The following is a 25,184-nucleotide window of genomic DNA, read 5'->3' on the forward strand; positions in this document are numbered from 1 at the left end:
TGAAGTCTCATACAATAACATCTGATGTTGGATGCGTAAACAAGGTCAAAGACCTAGTAATTCATAGAGGTGGCAGCACATGTGAATATTCAATTAGTTTTACTATCTGACTCTCAAAGGAGGAAATGCATTAATATCCCTTTTTCAAAAACCAGACTGGCTATTCCAGATTCTGGTTCTGTTCTTTATGTGTGTCAAAAACAGAGAAAGCCTTACATTCTCTCAAGGACTTTTCTCAAGTACAGAGACTTTACTTTTAGGGTCATTTCCTGGCATTTTTCTTAATTATCTTGAGCACATGCATAACTGCATAGTAGCGATATAACAAGGTGTATGCTTCTGTAATATAATAATGCTAACTGATCCATACCTGTTGGGTATCAGATTAATAACCCAAAAAAGGTTCTAGAACATTTTCTGGTACCTAAATTATTTTGCTTCTATTCCAACTACATAAAATAAATTACCTTTATTAAGTCCTCATTTATTGTCCCCTATAAATAACCTACCACTAATTTGCAAGAAAACCCCTCAAAAAAATTTATTCCCAACAAATAAAGGTCTGGTTATATCACTTTGATTGGAGGAAAATTATTTTTAGGTATATTTGGAATCAGCCTGAAGTGGGTCAAGTCAAACTCCACTGCACAACACCTGTGTGACCTCTCTGAGCCTCAGGTTCCTCATCTGTGCAAAGAAGAAAATAATATGTAGGGATTTTTTTTTAAGTAAGCTCTACACGCAGCCTGGGGCTTGAACTCATGACCCTGAGATCAAGAGTCACATGCTTTACCAGCTGAGCCAGACAGTTGGCCCAATAATAAGAATTAAAATTAGGGGCGCCTGGGTGGCACAGCGGTTAAGCGTCTGCCTTCAGCTCAGGGCGTGATCCCGGCGATCTGGGATCGAGCCCCACATCAGGCTCTTCCGCTATGAGCCTGCTTCTTCCTCTCCCACTCCCCCTGCTTGTGTTCCCTCTCTCGCTGGCTGTCTCTATCTCTCTCAAATAAATAAATAAAAAATCTTTAAAAAAGAATTAAAATTAAGTGAGATAATATATGAAAACATGCAGTACAAGAGTTGGGATGGAGATTAGCTATACATATAGATAGTCTACCATTTAACCATTGTAAGTGCCAATTTCCTCACCATGAGTGGAGAATATTTAAGGAGAAAAGAGAAAATGAACCTTCAGAAGAGAAGTGATATGTCTTATGGATGATAGGGTCTAGGCAAGCACTTGAAAGGTGAATCGTGAACTACATACAAAGAATAAAACTCTGAATGCCACAGCAAGCCCAAATATAAAAAACAAACAAATTTTTAAGAAAACCCTCAAATGAAGCCTGTTTTGATCTCTGACTTCTATCTTCTCTATTCTTTTCCTTAACATCTTAAAACAATAGTTCATCTGCCACTTTTTAAAAATCTCATTAATTTCTCAACCCATTGAAGTGTAGTTTGAGGATGACAAGTACCAGTGGAATGATCAAACCTAGCTATACCTTCTACTTCCTTAACTTTCAGCAGCATTTGATGCTATTGGGCACCTGCGTCTTCTTGAAATGCTCTTCTTCCTTTGAATACCATCCTCCCTTACTTTCTAATTTCTAATCCTATGACAGCTCTCCCCAGACTTAATTCAGTTTCCCATATCTAAGTTTGGGGCTATGCAACCTTACCTCTAAGGGCTATGGGAAGGGTTAAGTAGTCTGGCCTGTGACTATTAGTGCTCTGAACTAGTGGGGAGAATGGGACTAAGGGAATCCTCAGTGTGCATGACACCAACACCCTCTTGTGTATCCAGAGACTCCAAGCTCAGAATCTTACTCTTTCAGTGTAGCTTTAGAATGAACTCCTTGGTTCTCAGTCTTTATTTGAGCTTCAGGCTTTAATGTGATCTGTTGTGCGGTTCATCTTCCAGAGATTTCTCACAGTTTCCAATCCACTAAGTGTTTTTTTTTTCTTATTTTAAAGCATGATTTTTTAATGGATACTTTTCTTATACATTCCTGGGTTTGGGAGCAGGAGAGGAAATGATTAGTCTATGTTAACTTCAACATATACTCGTTTCTCTTTTGACTTTTGGCTCCTTTCTTCCAGCTTTGCGTGTCTGTCATATTAGTTATATGTTCAGTATTTGTCTGTTGAATGAATTTGTTGTTGTTGTTTTTTAAAAGTAAGATGAACTAAGTATTAGTTTTGTTTTTAGACTAGAGTAAGGGCAACACTAGTAGTAGTAGCAGAAGTGGTAGTAGAAGTAGTAGAAGTAGTAGTAGTATTAGTAGAAGTAGTAGTAGTAGTAGAAGTAGTAGTAGTAGAAGTAGTAGTAGAAGTAGTAGCAACAATGGAAAATGAAAGACAAGGATGGATCAGAAGCATATACAAAACAGACATATTTGAAGACTTGATAATTGTTGGAATGGGGAGGATTAAGGAAAGGGCTGAAACAATATTTGATGATCTTATTAAACATAAATTACTACAAATTAAATAAATATTTGCCAGAATTTACTACTGGAGTAAAAAGGGTATCATAACTTAAGTTTCATATATCCTACATCAGAAACTCATCTCAGACCTTAATTTTACCACTTCATGCTTGTTGTAGTCAGTGATTGAAAATTGTACCCTAATAACTGTGGGTGAGAGTATACATTGGTGCAGCCACTATGGAAAACAGTATAGAGGTTCCTCAAGAAGTTAAAACTAGAACTATCCTATGATCCAGCAGTCCCACTTCTGGGTATTTACCCAAAGGAAATGAAATCGCTATTTCAAAGAGATTATCATGTAAATTATCTAAGCGTCCATCGTTGGATGAATGGATAAAGGAAATGTGGTATATGCATATGAGAATAATTTTCAGTCATAAAAATGAAGGAAATACCTAGTGCTCAGTGAGATAAGTCAAAGACAAATAGTGTGTGTACTCACTTATATGTGGAATCTAAAACAGTCAAACACAAAGAAATAAGGAGTAGAATGGTGGCTTCCAGGGACTGATGGTTGTGGGGAATAAGAAGATGTTGGTCAAAGGGTACAAACTTCCAGCTAAAAGATGAATAAATTCTGGGGGTCTAATGGTGATGATAATTAACAGTACTGCATTATATACTTGAAAATTGTTAAAAGAGTAGATCTTAAATGCTCTTCCCACCAAAAAAAAAAAAAAGTAATTATGTGAGGGAATAGAGGTGTTAAGTAACATTGCGGTAGTCATTTCACAATATACACAAATCATCGCATTGTACACCTTTACTTACATGTTGTATGTTATCATACATATTATGAACATAAAACATGTAGGTCTAAGCTTTTTTCCAGCTTTATTGAGATTGATAATATCCCAATATTGATAAATATCTCATTTGATAAAGCTGGAAAAAAGCTAAGAAAAAAGTAAAATTGCACCCTAAGTTCTGAATCCTTCTGCATGCAAATACCAATCATGGTACTCCCATAATATATGATTAAACATGCAGGATTTTTACATTTTATTTTTCATATTCCATTAAATTTTGCTTTTACAGCAAAGATTTTGAAATGACTTCCACTTCTGTGAAATGAAGATGTTTTCCTTTCATCTGTCTGACCCAGTTAAGTTCAGAAATACTTTTGTGCAATATGATATTTCAGATTCTCTGTGAGCTACAGAGAACCAAAAATAAATAAGATACTGACTTCTGTCAAGGAGCTCACAGTCAGATGTGGAAACAGAAAGTCATACATAATTACACTACTGTGAGACATGCACTATAATATGCAGAAGTGGTACAGGGAAGCCAGTGACTAACTCTTTGAGGAATGGTCAGAGAGGAAATGGCACCTGAGAAGAATTTTGAACAAGCAGACATTTAAGGGAAGAGCAAGTACAAACATGTGAAGGCATCAACAATCACAGCTGGTTCAGGGAACCACAAATAGTTCAGTCTAACTGGAGAGTAAGTTTTGAGAAGTAAAGAAAGATACAGGATAAGGCTAGCCAAGTAAGCAGGGGCCAGATAAGAAAACACCTTTTTTAAAAAAAAAAGATTTTATTTACTTGAGAGAGAGAGAGAGAACATGAGCCCAGGGAGGGACAGAGGAAGAGGGAGAAGCAGGCTCCCCTCTGAGGGCAGAGCCCAACACAGGGCTTGATCCCAGGACCTGAGATCATGACCTGAGCCAAAGTCAGACGCCTAACTGACTGAGCCACCCAGGTGCCCGGAAACACCTTTTATATCATAATGAATAACTGGACTTTATACCACAGACCATGGAAGACAATTCATGTTAGAAGAGGCATGATGGAGTCAGACTGGTGTTCCAAATAGACCCAGTTTTGTAGGAGTGTGTAGGACCAATTTGGAGGAACAAAACCTAAAGAAGAGACACAAATTAGGAGTCAATTTCTATGGACCAGGTATGAAATGAAAAAGATTAGAACTTAGGCAGTGGCAATGGTAGAGTATAGAATGCAATAAATAAATAGTTGGCTTTTTTAAATCAGCAAAAATTATGTAGGTGGACTTTTATCTTTCCCCTGCATGACAAGTGCTTATGAGTCCTATTTTTTTTATAGCCAACTACTAACCAAAGTCATTCTGGCAAACTTGACATCCGCCACGATCTGTCCTCTTTGATAAATGTCCCAGGGAGTCAAGACAGTCACCTGTCAAAATTGATAAGTGAGGCAGCAGCAGGGACTGCAGTCTTATTTGTGTGGACACAGCTGCCCACGCTTCCAGCCTGTTTACCTCTAGACCGGTCTGTCTCGCTCCGAGACTTTTCTATTTCCACCCAAATAGCCCAAAAACGCATTGAGGCTATGCTTACCTATGCGAGATAGTCTTTCCGGAGTAGTCTGCAAATGTGGGAGGAGGATAAAGAGGCTACTTTCATTAGGCTGTTTCACAACTGAAGAGTTTCAATATCTTTAAAAAGGAAAGCGTGAATTTGACCAATTCTCCGTAGGCATTTAGCAAAATAGGTAGTAAATTCTGTGAAATAGAAAAATCCAAAGGATTACAGTGCAGTGTACTTCTAAAATCCTAAAATGCTCATTACCTCATGCATGGAAGGTATCTGAGGAATAAGGAGCCTTTTTTTTTTTATTATTAAAAGGACTTAGTTCTGAACAATAAAGTGGCTGGTGTTTTTAAATTAAATACACAGGAAGGCACTTAAACCTCATCTTCTGCTTTTGTGAAGGAAAGAAATGAGAGTCTCAGAGGTTCAGCCCCGCGCTGATGAGAAGTCCACAACACAGTTCTGTACAATAAACTTTTTCTTTCTCTTTTCTTTACTAATGGGAGTGTGGTTCTCTATGTACATGAACACACTGCTTCCAAAATCTAAGGAAAGAGCCGAAATCTAAACAGCAGGACTTTGGTCTACCCATGGTGTGCTCATTAACATAGCTTCCATTCAGGGTGGAAACTCAAAACTTCTTCACATGGACATTTTCTTTGAATGAGATGCTTGCAGCAGCAAGGGAAAGTCTAATTATGGCAGGCATCCCCTACTTCTCGTCGCCAGACCATTCTGCCTCACATTATTTACTTTAGGAAACTGTATTTTGAAGATTAAACTGATGTTTTTTTCTCTAAAAGCCCCTAATGATTCTTTGAAACGACAGTGATCTTTACCTTCCAGCACACGGCAGTGAATTGCAAGGTGTTCTCTGTCACACAAGTTTTCAACAATTGTTATAACCCTGGCAATGTTCTAAAGGTTTTGCCTTTCCTATGTTGCAGATATTTGCTCAATTTACAGCTGAAATTCAATTTTTAATTGAGGTTTTTTTAAGTCCTTCCTATGATGTGGCCTTCACATTCTCCTGCTGAGATTATTCCAAGACCTAACAGGCTCCACCATTAGAAAACATTTTATAGGACTCAAATTGCCTTTCCCTATGTTGAATTACATCCAGTGTTTCCTCTCCATTGCCCATTACAGATGTAATTTGCAGAATTTCTGCATTTTAGCCAGGAACATACAGAGGGAGTGTCTGCCTGGGGTGCTAGAGACCAGTGGCATTGCCAAGCTGGAGAGGACAGAGTCCTGGGGCTGCTGTATGTTCCAGAGGAGCGTGCTGTGTATTTCTGAATTTCCATGTGTACCTAAATTACTATCTCTGTATATTACACGTTTCTTGTCCCCCTTAATAAATCCATGGACACACATGCTTGCACAGGCCCTTTTCCACATACTTACTTGTCCTAGATTAGATATTGAGGTAAATTTGGATATGCCTAATAGTATTAAAAGTCTGACAGAATAGCTCTTTAGTGCTACAGTAAGTCATGTGCCCATGTGCCTTCATTTGTTTGTAAAAACCATATCCCTAATATCTAGTATCAGACACACTTAACAGTGTTTTATAGGGGTTGTATTGGGTTTTTGCATTCATTCATGGAGTGTTTATTTTTTACATCATGTGGGATACTATTAAAGAAATGCGTATAAAATAAATATACAGTCTCTGCCCTCAGTAAATTAATATCGATTATTCATTTTAAGTGCACCGATAACAATTACCAGTTTCCTTAGAGAATGCCTATGTTTAGATGAAACACGGACAGTAAAAAACAGTTTTTGGGCTGTACTCTCTCCCTCAGTTGTTTGGGTTCTTCAAGACACCTCTCAAAGCCTTTCCAGAAGTTTCTGAGAGTCCTTAGGGTGGGTCTCGTATGTGCTCTCAAACTGCCTTGTTGCTACCCAATAAAATCTGACATTTTCTTTCCTTCTGGTTTCAACTGTGATGATCGTACCCTCTGCTGGACCTGTGTTCTTGATGCCCACTCCCTTTTCCGCTCTCCAGTTCGGACTGGCCCAGACAGGTTGCTCAGGTCACTGCATACACACCATGCTGTGTTGCAAGAGTTACCTCAAAGAGAAGTCATGTTTGCCTATCTTTAATGCTTTCGGTGTCATAAAGAGCTAGGATAGGTCTTCTATATTCACTTTTCTCTATTGTATTTTTAGGATAATGGCATAAATCTGTAATGGCAGATCTAAAAATAGTCTCAGTAATGCTGTGCTACACATCACCTTGCCTCCAGAGATGCATTAAACACCTGTTTAGTCAACACCCAGCTGTAGAAAAAGAACATGACCATGACATTGCAACCCTGTTCATGCTTCTCCCTAATCCTCTTTACCCTCTCCCTCAGGAGTAAGCAGTATCTTGAATTTTATACTTATCATTATCTTGCTTGTCTGTATAATTTTGTGACATAAGTTTGTAGCTCTAAATAATATGTTATTTAACTTTACATCTTTAAACATTTTTGAACCATGCTGAATGTATTCTTAAATCTGTATTTTTTATTCAGAATTATGAGCCTAGTTCCTAGTTGATCCAAGTTGTTATATATAGCTGTAATTCACTAATATTTACTCCTATTATAGGATTAACATTTATGAAAATGTCATAGTTTATGTACTTACTTGGTGGGCGTTTGAGTTGTTTCCAGCTTTATAATATTACAGTGTTGCTATGAATATTCCTTTGTGTATAGACTAATGCATATTAGAGCTTTCTAGGGGAACCTCCTGGGTATAGGATATGCATAATCACTAAGCAGTGAGTGCCTGAGCCAATTTTAACTCCTACCAACAGCGGGAAGGTGCTTCTAGGCACCACTTTCCCAAAAACACTTGGAATTTTTAGACTTAAGATTTTCTCCAGACATAATTTTCTCCAGTTATCATATTGTGATAATTAGTTTTCTCCGTGTATCATATTGTAGTTTAAAATCTCCTTTCTCCTAAAAGAATTAAAATAAAATCTACTTTCTCCTGATTATTAATAAGGTTGAGCACCTTCTTATGTGTTTATTGGCCTGTTCAGTTTTCTTCTTCTGTATAATGCCATTTTGGTATTTGCTCATTTCTATACTGGTTTTCTATTGATCAATTTAAAAAAAAATTCTTCCTATAACAAATATGAAATCAATCCTTTATTTGTATTACAAATATTATTTCTCAGTTTGTGACTTGTCTTTTCACTTTTTCATGGTATCTTATAGCTTTAAAAAGTTCCTAATTTTAATATCACAAAATATGTTAATATGCTTCTTTATAGTTTATGCTTCTTGTATCTAGTTTAAAAATTTTCCTACTTTTATTTTGTATTCTAAGTTTTTAAAAATAATTTTGCTCTTCACTTTAATCTTTGATTCACACAAATTTTTAAAATATTTTTGTTATTTTTATTGTTGATGTGGCATGAATGAATGAATAAAGGAATCTCAAAAAGATGAATGGATGAGGAGAAATATGGAGAGGAGGGAAGTTAATTTTTTTTGGCTTTTTGAGTTTTTATTTTAATTCCAGTTAGTTAACATACGGTGTTATATTAGTTTCCAGTGTACAATACAGTGATTCAACAATTCCATACATCACCCTGTGCTCATTATGACAAGTGCACTCTTTAATCCCCATCACCTATCACCCATCCTCCCACCCCCACACACATAGATTCTTTTTTATTATGGTTGGAGCTTGGGGCCCAAATTTATTTATTTTTTTCAATATGGATTACATGTTCTCTTAGTACTAGTAATTGAAAGTCCATATTTTGCTTGATATGTAATCACAACTCCATCATAAATCAAGTTTCTGTGTAGGTGGAAATTGGTTCTGGTTTCTCCTGTCTGTTCCATTGGTCAGTTTGTCAAACTGTATGCCAAAATATACTGTCTTAAGTTGTACCGTAGCTTTATTTGAAGTCCTGGTAGCTGGCTAGATAATCCTCTTACCCTATTCTTCACAAGTGTCTTCAGTGTGCTTTGTCCTTTGCAGTTCATATAATTTTTTTAATTAGCTGTGCAAGTCCATAGCAATGTTTATAGGGATTTTGAATTTGTTCATCAATTTAGGAAGAATGAACTCCTTTATGGTATTGATTCTGCCAATTCATGAACATGAGCTCTCTTTTTCTGTAGGTCTTTAATGTCTTTCAATAGATTTTATAATTTTCTCCATAAGGTGCTTACACATCTTTTCATTAGCTTTATTCCTAACAATTGCTATTTTTTTCTGCAATGTTCCATAGTAGATAAGAGCACAGACTCTCTAATCCAGTTTTTCTGTTTTCTAGTTGTGTTACCTTGAGAAAATCACTTAGCCTCTTTGTGTCTCAATGTTCTCATAAGCAAAATGGGGATATTTGTATGTCAAAACTTCAGAATTGTGAGAATTAAATGTACTGTAAAGTACTTAGAACACTACCAAGCACAAATTAAATTTAATGTGTTTGCTATTATGGTTAAGGAGAATCTTTTCATAAGTGATTGATTCACACTTGAAAATAATATATATATTCTGCATTTATTGGGAATACTCTTCCTTAGCTATATGTTAGATCAAGCTTGTTAATCATATCGTTCAGATATTCTACATCCTTAAACTTACTTTGCCTAATTTATCTATCAGTCACCATTATAGTGATAGATTTGTCAAAATTCTAGTTCTATCATTTTTGCTTTCTACAACTTGAAGTCATAATTTGAGGTGCATCCAAGTACAGAATACTTATTTCTTCCTGGTCAGTTTAACTTTTCTTTAAAAATTATGTAATGACTCTACTTCTTTGATGATCTTTGTTCGATGATATATTTTATTATATTGCTAGCACAGCCACACTAGCTTTCTCTTAGTCTCTCATGACAAACCTTTTGCCACTTTTACTTTCCACTTTTCTGAACTGTTATTTTTACACATGTTTCTTATAACATCTTATTACAAGTGTTTTTGTACAATTTTTGTGTAGCTGGATTGTTGTTCTTTTGGCCTAGTGGTGGTGATGGTTTGCTTGCATTTCTATTTTGTTATTTTATGTCTTTTAACTATATCATTTAGTCTATTTATATTTATTAAAATTATTTAGAAATTTGGGCTTACTCTCATTATCTTATATTGTGCTTCATTTGTTTTCTCTCTTCTGTTTCTTTTTCATCTTTTATGTGACTTGATCATCTATTTTCTCATTCCACGTTTTCCCTTCTGCTGGATGAGAATATATATATACTATTTCTGTTCTTTTAGTCTTATCTTAGAAATCTTAATTCATCAATTTTTATAATTAAGCAATATTTTAACCCTCCTCCTGAATAAGAATGTATGGACTCAAGAACACTTAAGACTCTAACCAGGCCCCTCCTGATTTATGTGTTACCTTTATAAGCATTTTAACATTTTTGGGCCTTATTTTGACTCTTTAAACCATTATACACAATATAACTTATAACATGCGCTCCATATTTGTTTAAATTATTTTTTCTTTTCACTTCTTTTTGCATCTCAGATCTTACACCTGAGTTTGCCTTCTGACCTTGAAATGCATCTTTTAGATGCATAGAGTGTGCTCATGGCAAAATATTTTGGGTTTTTGTTTATCTGAAAATATCGTTATTTTACTTTTGTTCTAAAAAAGATATTTTCCCTGGGTATAGAACTCTAAATCAGCAGATCTTTGCTTCACCACGGCGAAGATACCATCCCTCTGTATCTTGACTCACACACAATACAGATACAATTCACAATAAAGATGCTGATTCCTGAATCTGTGTATTAATGGTTTTCATCAGTTTGGTAATATTCTCAGCATTTATCTCTGTGTTTCTTAACTTCTATTTCCTATTTTTCACTTCTTTGTCTCTGTGTGTGCATTCTAGATAATTTTGTCAAATCTATCTACTGGTTCACTAATTTCTAATTGAGTAATTCTCTCCTCAGATATGTCTAATCTACTGTTAAAAACATCTATTAAATTTTAATTTCAATTATTCTATAATTTATGCTTTATACTGGTTATTTTTATACCCACTTTTTACTCATATTTGCAATTCTATTTTTTTCATTATGTTAAATCCCCCTATATATATTTGCAATGTCTTTCCAAATATGATGCCTGTTTAATATTTTTTCTCCTGTTGAATCTCACTCTTAGTGCATTGTTTCTTGTGTATTTCATGAAATTTGACTGCAAGCTTAGTTTTATTCTAACTTTATCTCTGTACCATTTGAGGCCTGGGTTTCTCCAGCCAGGAAGTGTGAATTTGTTCCTGCCAGTATTTATCATGATCATTTCCCATGTTATAAAATTCTTTGGAGTCAATATTCCATTGTTTAGATATTCCCTTATTTAAGAACTCCCATATTGTGGACATTGAGGACCTTCATGATGTTTTGCTATTATAAATTATGCAGTAGTGAACAGATGCTGATAAACTTCAGGTTAATTTTGATGATGTTTTTGTATGTAGTTACCAAACCAGACTGCAGAATACATAATGCAGTGATTGAAGTTAATTTTCAAGTGGCCAAAATGATCAGACTAACCTCATTAACAACAAATAGAGAAACATGCCTACTCTTCAAAGGCCCAAGGAAAAAGCAGTTTCATAAAGCAGGTGGGCAAATAACCATAAAATAATTTTAATAAATATGTTAAATAAATAAAACATTTAAAATTAACCTGATCATATAGTTTGTGTATCCAATATCATAAAATACTACTCAGATGCCTTTAAAATGATATAAATTGGCATCATGATTATACAAACATACAATTATATGTCTGTGCATCCATCACTGGGAAAATTACACCATGTAGAATAAAAACCAATACATATGTGTGAGAATACATACATTCTTATGAAAATTTACCAGCTCACAAAAGTCTATAATAGCATTCATTTTCCATTTTGAAAAATAGATGGTAAGAGAATGTCGGTGCTGTTACAATCCACCGCTAATTATGAGTCCTATGGGGACAGATAAGGAACTGTGAGTAAATTTAGAAAATATGTGTATATGGGAAACAAAACAGATGAACATATGGGAAGGGGAAAAAAGCAGAGAGGGAAGCAAACATAAGAGGCTAAAGAGAACAAACTGAGGGTTGCTGGAGGGAGGTGGGTGGGGGATGGGCTAGATGGTGATGGTGATGGTGATTAAGGAGGGCACTTGTTAGGATGAGGACTGGATGTTGTGCCTAAGAGATGAATCACTGAATTCTACTGAAACCAGTATTATAATATATGTAAACTGACAGAATTTAAATAAAAATTTTAAAGAAAAAAAAGCAAAAAAGAAAATATGTGTATATGAAATGATGCCATTCAATAATATTACACACATTTTTGTGGGAGCTCCTCCAGTTTTTAACAATGTGCATACCTCCCCACAATGAATGCTATTCCTTCTAAGGATGAGTGTAAAATTCATACCTTGCTTATTGATTCAAGAAAAAAAAATTCATCAAGTATCTTGAGTTTTTTTGAGAAAAGGTAAAATGGTGAGTGAAGCACAAAGCTTTAACTTCAATATTTTATGACTTATTGTTATATATTGGAATAGATCTATTTTTAGGGTTTAATTTCCTTGGTTAGATGAGAAATATCTATAGAGATAAGTGGGCACATTTAGTTATATGAAAATGTTACTTTACTAAACAGGTACAAGAACAGAAAAAAAAACTGGGGAATTGTTATTGTGACATTTATGCGATCGTGACAGGTTTAAAAATCTTGTACCTTTTCCTGTTATCATGACCACGGGAAAAGCTCCCAGCCCCACTCTAAAATAACTTAGAAAAGACTTGCAGTAATAACCCAGTGCCTCATTAGAAAAGCCTGTGTTTCCTGCTTAGGTAACCAGATGATGGAAATAAAGTTCATCTTGTCAACAGGTTTATTTATTTCCTATTCTTCTTCTGCCTTGCTAATCTTCCTTTTATGTTTCCTTAATAACACGTACTGGAAAAGTTCCTGAATGCTTTTCAAATAAAAAGAAGTTCTGAGAAGGATTGACAAATTTCTGTTGTGTCAACATAGACACGGGCGTCTCCCAGTCTGGAACTCAATGTATAATATCTGAAAAAGATAAATGTAGACCTTCCTTTTCTCATTCATCAGATCAGGAGATATTCAGGTCTACTAATTGGTTTTAATGCATGTTATTAGAATTTTATTGCCAGTACAATAAAGACACGATGCATTTCATGTATCATAATAGACTGGCATTAAAAAATAACTGGGAGAGCTGGCTCCAAAAAGAAGGGATAGAAAAGGAAAAATCTAAAATTAGTGCTTTTAAATGAGTTCATTGGACACTTTGGGGTCGTGACCAGCGGCAAAATGTAGAAATTACCAAATAGGAAATAATGCATGAATTCAGGATCAACTGTCTCCTACAATTAATCAGTATGTATTTACCCCCCCCAAATTATTATTACGCACATGGTACTAATCTGGAGATATGGAACTCCAAGCATCTTTTAATAATTAATTTTGTGGATCAAATTTCTTACTGATCATCAGATGCTGGAGTAAAGTACCATATTGTTGTGTGGTTATAGTAGCACAGGCAATATTTTGGATTTTCATAATAAAAAAATTTAATTCACTATTTGATCATATTTTTAATTGGTGTCTTAAACATTGGTTATAAAAATATAATATGAAAAGACTCCTTGCTTTGATCCATTTCCAGGAAAAATTTATTCTATAATATGTTTTATCACATAAAATCTTTGTAACTTTTACAACTAATCTGCCCCACTTGTGAAGGAAACAGCAGATTTGCACTATTTTTCACAAAAAAAGTCATTGCATATCAACATATTGACACAACCTGAAACATGATAAATGGAATATTAGCTAATAAATTTAGATTAATATCTCCATGCAAGTTCAAAAGGTAGTTTTTGTTACCATGTCCTGGACGCTTTCCTTTCATTAGCCTTTAGCCCAAGCACACGGTAAATCTACCATCTCTACTAAACTCTGTGACCTTTGGAGCCGTCTTCCAGTCCTACCAAACCTAGATATGCTCCTTCTTGGGTTTATCTTACATTACCTCTCGGTACCTCTTCATTCTGCGTTCTTCACCACTTTGTCCTTACCCACGTACCTGCTCTCTCAAGGGGCAGGCAGGGCCTCAACCTCCATGCCAAATATTGAACAGAGCTTCCAAGTTTCCAAAATGTTGACTGCTAATGACATTGTTTCCCATTAAGATAAAGCAGTGATACCCACGATAGCTTGTCATCTGAAGTTGATACTTATAACCTATTTCAGTTCCAGTTTACTAATTTCCCTAGAAGGTGTTCCTGAGGATCATTTTGTGAATGTTAGGTTTTGCTTTTATTTCTTTACAGTGCTTACACCGCCACCTCAAGTAGCTATAGACGGTCTGTACCGACCCTTATATTTAGGTAAAAGACATTTTGCCTTTCTCTAGTAAATATCTGCCTCTTCAAAAAAAAAAAATTTTTTTTCCCTATAAAACAGCATCCCACACAGTAGATGTATCTCTTTAGCTGATCTCCTTTACCAAAAACATGGCCAGCTCAAAAGCATGGTAAGAGGTGCAGCCATTGAATGAGGGATTACCAAGGCACAAAGGGTCACCCTGTCTTTTCCACTATTTACTTTGCAGAAAGCACACTGCCAATATCAAAGAAATGCTGTTAACACTTTCTTTTGAAAAACTGATTTTTCAGTAATTCAAAGAAAAGATAGCTTACAAACACCAGGAGTGGAGATAGAATAAGGACAGCAGGACCAGGTGAAAAGCCGTATTATCTGAACGACAACACACATTTGAGCCTCTCATCGAATGCACAGTACTTTTATATAAACGTTATGTGCTGTTCCCTCTTTTTTAAATTTATTGTACATGAAGGGATGAAAGAATACTAAAAAAAAATTCAACTCAAGCCCTTCTCTCTTGAGTCCTGTATTCATCAACTTGATTTCGGCATATGGTGCGGCTCACGTCAGCTGCTCAACCTGCTTCCCGCCTCCACACATCCCACCTGCATAAGGCGCTTCAGTCAGCTTCCCTCACCCCCCGCCGTGATTTTGGCCTCTCAACATCCTCTCTTCCCTGCACACAATCCCCCCCAGCCCCGTCCCGGGAGAGAATGACTTAAAGAATAATAGAAGAACCAGATAGATAACCATGGGAAAATGCAGTTGTATGACAGGAGGCCTGGTTTCCACTCCCAGCTGTGCCACTGAATTACTCTGTGACAATGAGAAAGTCCTTTACATTGATGGATTGGAGGGCAAGTTAAACGATGGCTAAAATCCCTTCCAAATAATTCTATGAAATAAATTGATCGTATTATTTTCTTAAAATTTAATCAGTATTCAAAATGAAACAGAAGGAATTTATGCCTCTGCCTCAGTTGAATATCAGAAAAACAAGTCCTTACGTTCCCTCAGTTGTCCTAATTTCATAACTGTTCATGGCTTATGTATGAAAGAAAGACTTACACTTTTCATTCTGACCTCCCTGTCTCAGTTTCCTTACTTACGCAGTGGAGATGGTAATAATATCTCCTGCTTAAACGTGTAACAGTCAACAGGGCATAATCTGTGTACCGTGATTGGCAGTTTACCCAACACAACAAATGCGAGCCACTGTTGTTGTAATTTCCAGGGTTAAAAATAAAGGGAGTGTGGTTCCAGAAAAGATAGGAAATTTAAGAAAAAAGTAGTTATCACACATCTGATGAGTGCCAAGACACACAGTGAAGCCAGATCAGTCACTCCTCTGTAGGAACGCTTCCAAAGTCTTCCCGCATCACTTGGAGTAAAGCCGAAGTCTTTATAAGGCCTGCCAGGCCCTGTGTAGTGTGGAGCCCCTTCACCTCTATGATCAGGTCTCCTACCCAGCCTCCGCTCCCTCAGCTCTAGAGAGACTGTCATCTGGCTCTTCCTCCAACCTGCCAGGCACACTTCTGGCATTTCCACTGGATGTACCTTCTGCCTGGGTTGCTTACCCCACATGACTGCATGGCTAAATGCCTCCTCTCTTTCCTGATTCTGTTCCAGTACCTTCCCCTTGATAAAGCTCACTCTGACATCCTATTTAAAATTGCAGCCCTTCCACTTAGCACACTATTGTGAGTTCTTTTATGCTTATGCCTCAGTCTAGACAATGAGCTCTTAACTGACCACTGTACTAGAAAAGTCTATTGATTATCAAAAAAAGAAAAACAAGTTTTCAAGTAAACAAAACAAAAACCTGTGTACAATTTCTGATTTAGAAAAATGGTTACTAAGTGACCTTGGGTTAATTACTTAATGCTGGCCCTGAATTTCCTTATCTATAAAATGGAATTATAATATCTACTAAAATCAACTGAAACGGTGATCCAAGAAACAGAAGAAACAAATGCTTTAAAGAAAGAGAGGAGGGGTGCCTGGGTGGCACAGCGTTTAAGCGTCTGCCTTCGGCTCAGGGCGTGATCCCGGCGTTGTGGGATCGAGCCCCACATCAGGCTCCTCCGCGATGAGCCTGCTTCTTTCTCCCACTCCCCCTGCTTGTGTTCCCTCTCTCGCTGGTTGTCTCTATCTCTGTCGAATAAATAAATAAAATCTTAAAAAAAAAAAAGAAAAGAAAAAAAAAAGAAAGAGAGGAGATGGAGTGGCATAACAAACTGAAAAAATGCCAAGAATTTGGTCTTTCAGGCATAACTTGGTCTGAGGGCTCAAATGATGCCACTAAATTCCAATCTTTCTCCATCTTTTGGCTTTAATCTTTTCTTTGTTGAATCCGTCCTCAGGCTCTGTATATTGTGGTAAGATAAAGCTTTGAGATGTTCTTGATCTACATTCTTGCAGGTTTAATTGCAACAGGAAAGACAAGTGGTTTTTTTCCCAATAGTTTCAACAAAAGTCTTGAGCCTAATTTTGATGGGCTTGAACTGGACCAAATACCTACCCCTAAACCAATCACTACAGCTAAGGAAATAAAATACACTAATTTGCTACCACCTAGGTCACCTGTCTACCCTTGGAGCTGGAATCAGACCTGAAAACCTATAGAATGGGAAAGAGAAAGATGTAATTCTTCACAAGAAATTTAGGGTCATGTTTCCAAAAAGAGAGAAAGTGAATGTTGGGTGGGCCAGAAATTCCTATGCAATGTATAACCCTGTGATATTTTTGTAAAACTAAATGAAATATGATTTGTAAAACACTCATGAATAATGATACATAAACATAATGGTCGATATATAAAGTTTCTAATGCTGAATATAGTTCTTGGCATATAGCAGGTCCTAAGAAAATGTCAAGTGAATAAAATAAGTAAAAACTGAATCTCCTAGAGGAATTCTTAGAGTGAGTAATTTATAGATTTTTTCACTTAATTTTCAGTTAATTCTGGTTAGTTTTCTTGTTGGCAGAGATTGTAAGAGATTAAGTCACATCTATTGTTTTCATAGCTTTCTCAATGTATCCTACTGAATCTAATACAATTATACAAATACAGGACATATAGAAATACAATACAGATACAAATATAGAAAAAGCAATTTTAGCCTACACCCCAACCCACTCTAGCAGTTAACTCACCCAACAAATGAATCTGGGGCTTCACTTAAGTTTTCAGACTATGCTGACCCTGGGAGTGTAAACAAGAGGGCACGGCACCATCCCCAAGAGCTATATTTCTTTGTTTCACATCTAAGAATTGTAGGATATAACAAACATAGCAAAGAGCTGTTTATAGACTAGAAAAAAACAGACAATTTTAAAAAGTAAGCAACTGAGTAAAATACAGATTTGCTAATAAAAGAAGAGAGAATAAGTGATAATAATTTTCAAGAAGTTAGTAAGCATCAGTAAAATTCTGATAGACAATTTTCAGAGCCCTACATAAGAAAGAGGGATGGGAAAGAATACCATCTAAAAAGTATCACTGAAGCTGAGAACTCAAAAGGAGAAAGAACTTTAGATGGAACTGGAGGAAGAAGCTGTTGAGAATTCAGGCTTGGCCTTTTAGCTAGAACTTGAATCCCAGCACTGCCTCTGACTCTCTGTGTGACTTTGGGCAAGTTACTTAACCTCTCTATGCCTCATTTTCTTCATCAATAAAACGAAAATAATAGTAACTGTGTCAAAGACTGATAAGCCACTACTTTCATCCAAGCTCTTATTTCCTCTTGCAAAACTGGTAACATTCCCACTAGCCTTCCTGACTCTTAACCCCTGCAGCTCACCCATTATGCTACTGCTGAAGCCATTTTTCCTCACTGCAAATCAGACTGTGTTACTTCTTTTACAGTGACTCCTCTCTACTTTTTGCAAAATCCAAATTACTTAGTATGGTGTGGCCATCCTTCCATGATATGGCCCTTGTCTGTCTCTCCTGTTTTTATTTCACTGTAACCCCTCACCCACCCCAATCTTAAGCCCTTAGATTCACAAACATTAACTACTTAAAGCTCCTGTAACATACATGCTGTTTCCTATCTCCGTAACCTTTGTGTAGTCAGTGTTGTCTGCTTGGAAATTTGGTCTTGGTGAACACCAGGGTCAATTCTATTATCTCTTCCAATGCACTTTTATTAGCTTCTTCCAGCAGGCCCCAACCTAGAGCTGACCACCATACCATATGTATTGGATTTCCAATTGTCTCACCCCATATAAATCATAGTAATGCTTTGTGGGTGTGGTGTGGCAATGGGAATAATCTAATAAGGAAAGAGAAACTGATAATACAGAAGAAAGGGAATGATTAAAGAGAAAAGGTCTTGAAAAATAAAACATTTTTTAAAAAGGGAGTGGTCTACAAAGCCTGAGTGGAGACATTGGCCTTTGAGAGAGTTGGGTCTCTCCCTTTCATTGTAATAGAGGAACATCCCACAGGATAGCTACAGGTGAATTTAGGTTGATACACTAAGCAGAAGGTTCATGGTTTCTTTTTTCTTCATGAAGCATAAGTTAGGATATTGCCTACAAGTGAAGGGAGAAAAGACACTATGGCAGAATTACAGAGAAAAGGGGTATAAAATACCGTCTGGGAGAGTGGAAGATTGAAGTAACAATAATCTAGCATCCAATGGGCTCTGAGGCAAGTTCATCAACTGAACGTGGGTAGGTCCTATTGGAATTTGAGATAAACAGGAGCAAATGGACAAAGGAAGTAAAATGTGATTGTCGGGCAGCATTGATGATCTATTTGAGATTTGTGGTAATGAATTTACAGTGAAATAATCAATGTGGTCCACATGGTTGTGCATTTTCCTCCAGGACAACACAGTTGCTCGGGTGGGAACACAAGGAAATAATATCTGGGTTTACCCATGACTAACTTTTTGTCGGGTGTTACAGTGGAAGCAGAGAACCACAAGGGAGCTATAGATTTTTATGAAAGATTAACATGGGTAACTGTGATTCCAAGCTGTGTAAGGAGAGAGGGGAGGACATGAGGGAATTATTGAATGGGAAAAGTGAAAGAATCAGTAGGTTCAAGGTCTAGCATATGGGCAAAAACACTAGAGTAGGAATACCAGAGTATCCGTGCTCATCAAACAGTGGAGCCCTGGAAGTGGATATTTTAAAAGAAAAGCAACTAGGGCAATGACAGTTCATTAATTGTTTTTTCTATACGTTGTTTATGGCATGTTGAACAATTTTGATGAAGACCCCCCCCCGCCAAGAACTAACATATAAATCAGAAGATCCAGCCGCAAATGACAGTAGGTGTTTAGCAATGCCATTAGTAAGCTAATAAATGATCAAGTTCATGTCTGTTCAAAACTCAAGAGTTACCTGTGAATAATCCTGGATTTCAGGATTTTTACAAAGGTAAACCACATGATCCTAATACCTAAAAGTTTTCTCAAAAGATACAACAAAAAAATAACTGGTATAAATGGAAGTTTTCCCCTAGTTCCACATGCCATTGGTCTTTGTTTTAGACAGAACGGGACTGGGTGAGAGCCCCTCAAAGAACAGCTTTCCATGCAGTTGGCATGATTCTCTAGTTGACATGGTAGAAGTAACAATATGTAGTTGGGGTATCACTTCTCATCTACCTTGAATTTGAGTCTCCCATTTCTATTCCTGGTCTGAAATGATGACATTGACTACTGATTACTGGCATCATGAATCTACCCTACCCCAATTAACAATACACACAAAATTAATATTTCTTTGTTAAGGTATAAAATCCATTCAAAATGAGTAATTTATGGCTTCCTAAGGTGATTCAAAGCCCACAGTGAGAAGCAGACAATCTGGGCCTAGAAAAATGTGAATTCTTTATTTCCCAAAGAATCCAGAGATTTCCTAAGAGGAGAAGATTGGGCTATTAAAAGCTGCCTGCATTTCATAACAATATCATTGAGAAAGAAAAAGTAGTTGACTAAGGACCTGAAGTTAAGTTTGTTGGTGGAAAGACATTACCATTTGCTCTCGCTTTTACCCTGCCGTCTCTCCAGAAACATGATTTAGCTACAAGGGGCAGCAGTTTCTTAAGGATGTTTAGACATGGAGTATGTGAGCCTGATGTTGTCCTAGCGATGTGGGATTTCCAGGATTTTGTTATTTATTTCTTACTATTATACCTGGTTTTCACTATTGAGGAGTTAATGATAATGAAGCAATATTTTCACAGTAGACTGTCTAGCTTCCCTTAGCTGTGGGAGTTAAAGTTTTTATACTTCCCACTAATTCTTTTTTTTTTAATAAATATTTTGTTAGAACAGCTCAGCATGGCATTCCACTAGTTGCTAATCAACATTACAAAATGTAAGACAATGATACATGATTAATACTAAGCCTGTAGAGTAGCGCATCTGTCGTCTGACAAATACAAACCAGGAACACAAATAAAAGAAAAGGACGATATGGACACAAGGGCCCCCATTTCCCATGATTGTCAGTTGACAGTTGACATCAGTGACCATCCTGTCTGGCCCTGGGTTGTCTTGAGACTTGCATGGTACTGACTGCCTCTTAATTTTCTCTTCATGGGCCTCCAAGCTCTCTAAGAATTTGGAAACAATTTGCCTTAAAAGCCATTGTCGACGCTTTCAAGCCTCAGTTCTTCTTCAGCAACAGAGTCCTATCTAGAAACCAAAAGGTTTTTTTTTTTTCTTTTTAAGTTCCCTATTTCTCCTTAGACCCAATCATAAAATATATAAAAATTTCACAGCACTGTAGGGCAACTGATTTATGTATAGATCCCCTTCTTTCTATGCCTGGACGGATGTTTCACGGCAAGCTTTACTAACTAACGTCCTCCACCCTCAATCTCCATGCAGCTTCTCATAGAATTAGGCACTACGATTTCATTTTTAAGGGGACTTTATACATGTTTCCAGAACATAGCATCTTAAAGCACATTTAAGCCAAACGAATGTCGTTTTACCAGGTGCATGAAGCGATTTTCCACTCCAGTCACAAATGACTTAAGGATGGTCAGCAGCGCCATCATGCATGCTCGGCTTTGATTCGTATATACCTGTGAATTGTCTCTGTGGAGAAAATGTACAGAGGTAGCATTTCACTTTTATGTTTTTCATCAAACAGCTTCCTAGTGACAGAGGGAAAGGTATGAAAGTTGTTAGGGAAAACATTCTCTATTACCAGGAGGTTGTTTCTTCAGAAGTCAGAGGCTTGTGTGCTTTGTGAGAGGAATACTAAATGAAAGCTGTGCTAGAGACTCTTTCAGATAATCAGGCTTTACAAAAGCACCTTTGCCTCACACAAACAAAATGTTCTACAGGTACATGCTTAGAAGTTACTTTATCATAGAATTAAAGGAACTTTGATTCTAAAATGTATGCTTCTGGGTACTAATGTGAAATACGCCGTGTCTGAAACATTCTCAAAGAAAGAATGGCAAGTCCACACTTGGGACTGGTGTTGGGTGGTTTGTGGGATCCAGGAAATCTCACTTGAGTCTCCCTCAGAGCCTGGAATCCTACCACCTCAAGTTCAGTCCTTTGAATTAAGGCTTTGTATTTTCAGTCTTCATTAATATGAACAAAACCCTAAGTGGGCAATATTTAAAATAATTATTAATCCAAGAAACAGACTCTTAACTAAAGAGAATGAACAGATGGTTACCCAAAGGGAGGTGAGGGGGAGGGATGGGTGTAATAGGTAATGGAGATTAAGAGGACACTTACCACTGTGAGCACGGAGGTACTGTATAGAAGTGTTGAATCACTGCATTGTACACCGGAAACTAATAGAATACTGTGTGTTAATTATACTGGAAGTAAAATTATAAACTTAGTAAAAAATAATTATTAATGGTGATCTCTTTAAGAAATATTTATCACTTTTCTTTATATACTAAGAGCTACTTGTGAGAAAATAGAAGGTAACATTAATTGCCCCACTTTGCTAGGGGATAGATAGATAAGATGGCAAACCTCAATTCCACTGGCTGCCTAGACAGGCAGATCTCCAGCAACTCCAGGCAGTTAGAAGGGAATATGAGGGTGTTCAGTGTTCACACATGGGATATTAAAAACAAAAATGTTATAGGTAACTTTGAGACCTATACCACAGTTTTGCTTAGGTCTGATAGGATGACAATATTGAAAAATTATGTTGACCTCAGGATCTTAGTCTTCTTTTCCATTGTGATTCTCGAGTTGATGCTTTGATTTGTGCCATTGAAGTCTTATGGGTGGATTCTGCCCTTTATGTCTTCATAGATTGGTTCCATTTTATTGCAGAATATTTCAGTGCACATCTCCTAAACAAACACCAAAGCCAGGCTGCAGCCTTGAGAATGTTGAGAAATCACTTGCAAAACAAGTCTCCCTCTGGAAGTGTCTTCCCACAACACAGGGACTTTCTCCTCTGCTATCAGAAGGACACTGCACAGCTTTGACTACAGCTCCTCGTTTGCTTAAATTTAAAGGTCCCAATCTCAGTTCTTTATGGAGTGTTTAGGTTTCCTTGTAGGCCTCCTAGGAATCATAAGCTTCTCTACTCCTTAACCGTATACTGAATTGCTGTAATTGAAGCCCTTTTGCTGCTGTAATTTCTTCCTGATGTTACGGTTTCCGTCAAGTACTTTTTCCCTCTGGAGGCATTAATGATTGCCAGTTTTGAAAATACCCTTGCCGGGTACATACTTTTTACTTCCGGTGCCAAATCACACCACTGTTTCCTATTCTTCCTCAAGATAAAAGGACTTTCCACCTTTTTTTCTTTACTGTTTAGCATACACCATGCCCTTTTTAACCACTGTAGTGGAATTTAGAGTATCGTTGCCAACCAGTTACAAAGTCATTCTTCATAGTTTCATGGAGTTCACCAACTTACAGTACATACCTCAGGACAGAGGAACTAAATTTTGTTTTGTTATCAGCTATAAAATTATTGGTCACTAGAGCTTATGATAGTCCACCTTACTAAGGATTTACCCATGGTTGATAGCATGATTGAAAATAAATGGTTATTTTCTACTTACAAGGCCTGCCCTGAGATACAAAATTGAAAGGGAGGATCTTTCTTCAAATGCAACAGAGTGTACTGGAAAATATTCTCTTATTTGAAGTTAAGTGAGTTTTTCTTTATTTAGTCCTGGTAACTATTTCAAATAATAGACATTTAAATGAATGCTTATTATAATCAAACTTCCCAATCTTCTTTTCATTCACATACACACATGCGTACACACACATACACGCACACGAAACCTATCTCCCATTAAAAAGGAAAGACTGCTTAATTATTGTTTTACCGAAAGCTACAAACACCAGGAAAGATTTGAAATAAAAGCGGCCACCCTTCAGCCCAGATTTACTGAGTGCCCACACTATGCTTATCCCTGTTCTAGGACCTGGAGAAAAAGCATTGCGCAAGGCAGACAAATTTGCAACTCCCACAGAGCCCGAGTTCCAGAAACGTAATCCAGACTTCTCTTCCCATTTAAATTTACTTTGTTTTATCTCATCTGATTATTTACCAAAGGGCTTAATATTCTTCATCCAATAGGAACAAGTTCTCCATGATGAGAACACCAATTTGTCTTTTAGTGCTTGGAATTACGCAATTTATCCTAAAGTCATCTGTTTCTGAGAGTAGTACAAGTCTATTTCATTATATAAAAATGAAATACACTGAAATTTATTATTATTTTACTGAACATAAATCAGAAAATAGATTCCATATACATTACCTAAGGACTGACATTTCAAGCCCCTTAGCCATGTGTTTCAGTAAATGTGTTTCCATGTTCATTTACTGCTACATTTTGAATCATTGCCTCTGCCCATATGCCTGTTGATGTCTCTCCCTTCAGCCTGGATGAACCCATTTCATTCCAAGGGTGAGAGTTTCTACAAAATAATAGAAAGCCTTGACCTGAGCCACACAAAACACTTGCTGATTATCATATTGTATGGAACTCAAAAGAAGAATTGATACACGGAGCCCAGTGTAGTCTTTTTTAATTTGAACTTTGTTTCGTTTTGCTAAAATACAAACAAAATCACAGTAACTCCCAGTATTTTTATGAATATTTTTCTGCCTACTTTGATAGTCTCAAATATCTTACTGATTTATGCATATTTTATACTTTATTGTGTAATTTTTAAGCTTTAAGTTTATGATATGATACAAAAGAATTGTACTTTTCCACCTGCGCCATGAAAATTTGAAACATTGGCTTGACTATACAGAAATACACATTAAAGATACATTTGAAAGATTTTGGTAACGTAAGTTAATTTCAAATGTTGGGCAGTAATTATGAAAACCTCCCAGGGTGACCCAGAGAATATCAGTGAGTTCTCCGTTCTGCTGTGGGGTTTCTTTCTGAGATAAATGTCGTTCTGTGTGTGTTTTTCTCTCAGGAGGTTGAGCTGTGTCGTGTTAGCAGTCAAGAGAAGCTGGGCCTGACAGTCTGTTACCGAACGGATGATGAAGAAGACATGGGCATTTATGTCAGTGAGGTAAGAAATGCCGAGGAGGGGAGGTAGGGGGAGGGAGACTGCGAGGAATGAGTCAAATAACTCACGATGAGAAAATCCTTGGGAGGCTTGAATGTGAAGAATTGGCCATGTTCCAGTACTTGTCACTTTCAATTAGGAAAGTAAATTATGTTGCCCAAGTAATGTAATTATTATCAGCTTGTTTAATGGGGATGCTTTCACCACAGAATCCCTAGTAAGGAAAACTGCAAAAATGGGAACATTGTCTAAATTTGAATAAATTCCCCTACGTATGCAGAAAGTCAAGCAAAGTTTCTGATGAGCAAACATTCGTCCTTCCATTCCTTTTATCAGTGCTGTTAACAAGAGCATTGACTAATTGTTTTACATCTAATATCACAAATATTACATATTTTACTCCGCTGGCAAGACTGATACATTTGAATATCCAAGGAATGTATCTACGAATTTGTGTTATTCAACCCTG

The 25,184-nt window shown here is 36.7% G+C and overlaps 1 protein-coding gene across 1 annotated transcript in view; it reads left to right on the top strand.

The window, feature by feature from the left end:
* PDZRN4 (PDZ domain containing ring finger 4) overlaps positions 1 to 25,184 on the top strand; it is a 343,334-nt gene that overhangs the window by 297,398 nt on the left and 20,752 nt on the right. Inside the window, 1 exon segment of the mRNA XM_019805130.2 lies at positions 24,620 to 24,718. Coding sequence (XP_019660689.2) covers positions 24,620 to 24,718 — 99 coding nt within the window.

The sequence above is a fragment of the Ailuropoda melanoleuca genome, chromosome 16 (assembly GCF_002007445.2).
Source record: "Ailuropoda melanoleuca isolate Jingjing chromosome 16, ASM200744v2, whole genome shotgun sequence".
NCBI lineage: Eukaryota > Metazoa > Chordata > Mammalia > Carnivora > Ursidae > Ailuropoda > Ailuropoda melanoleuca.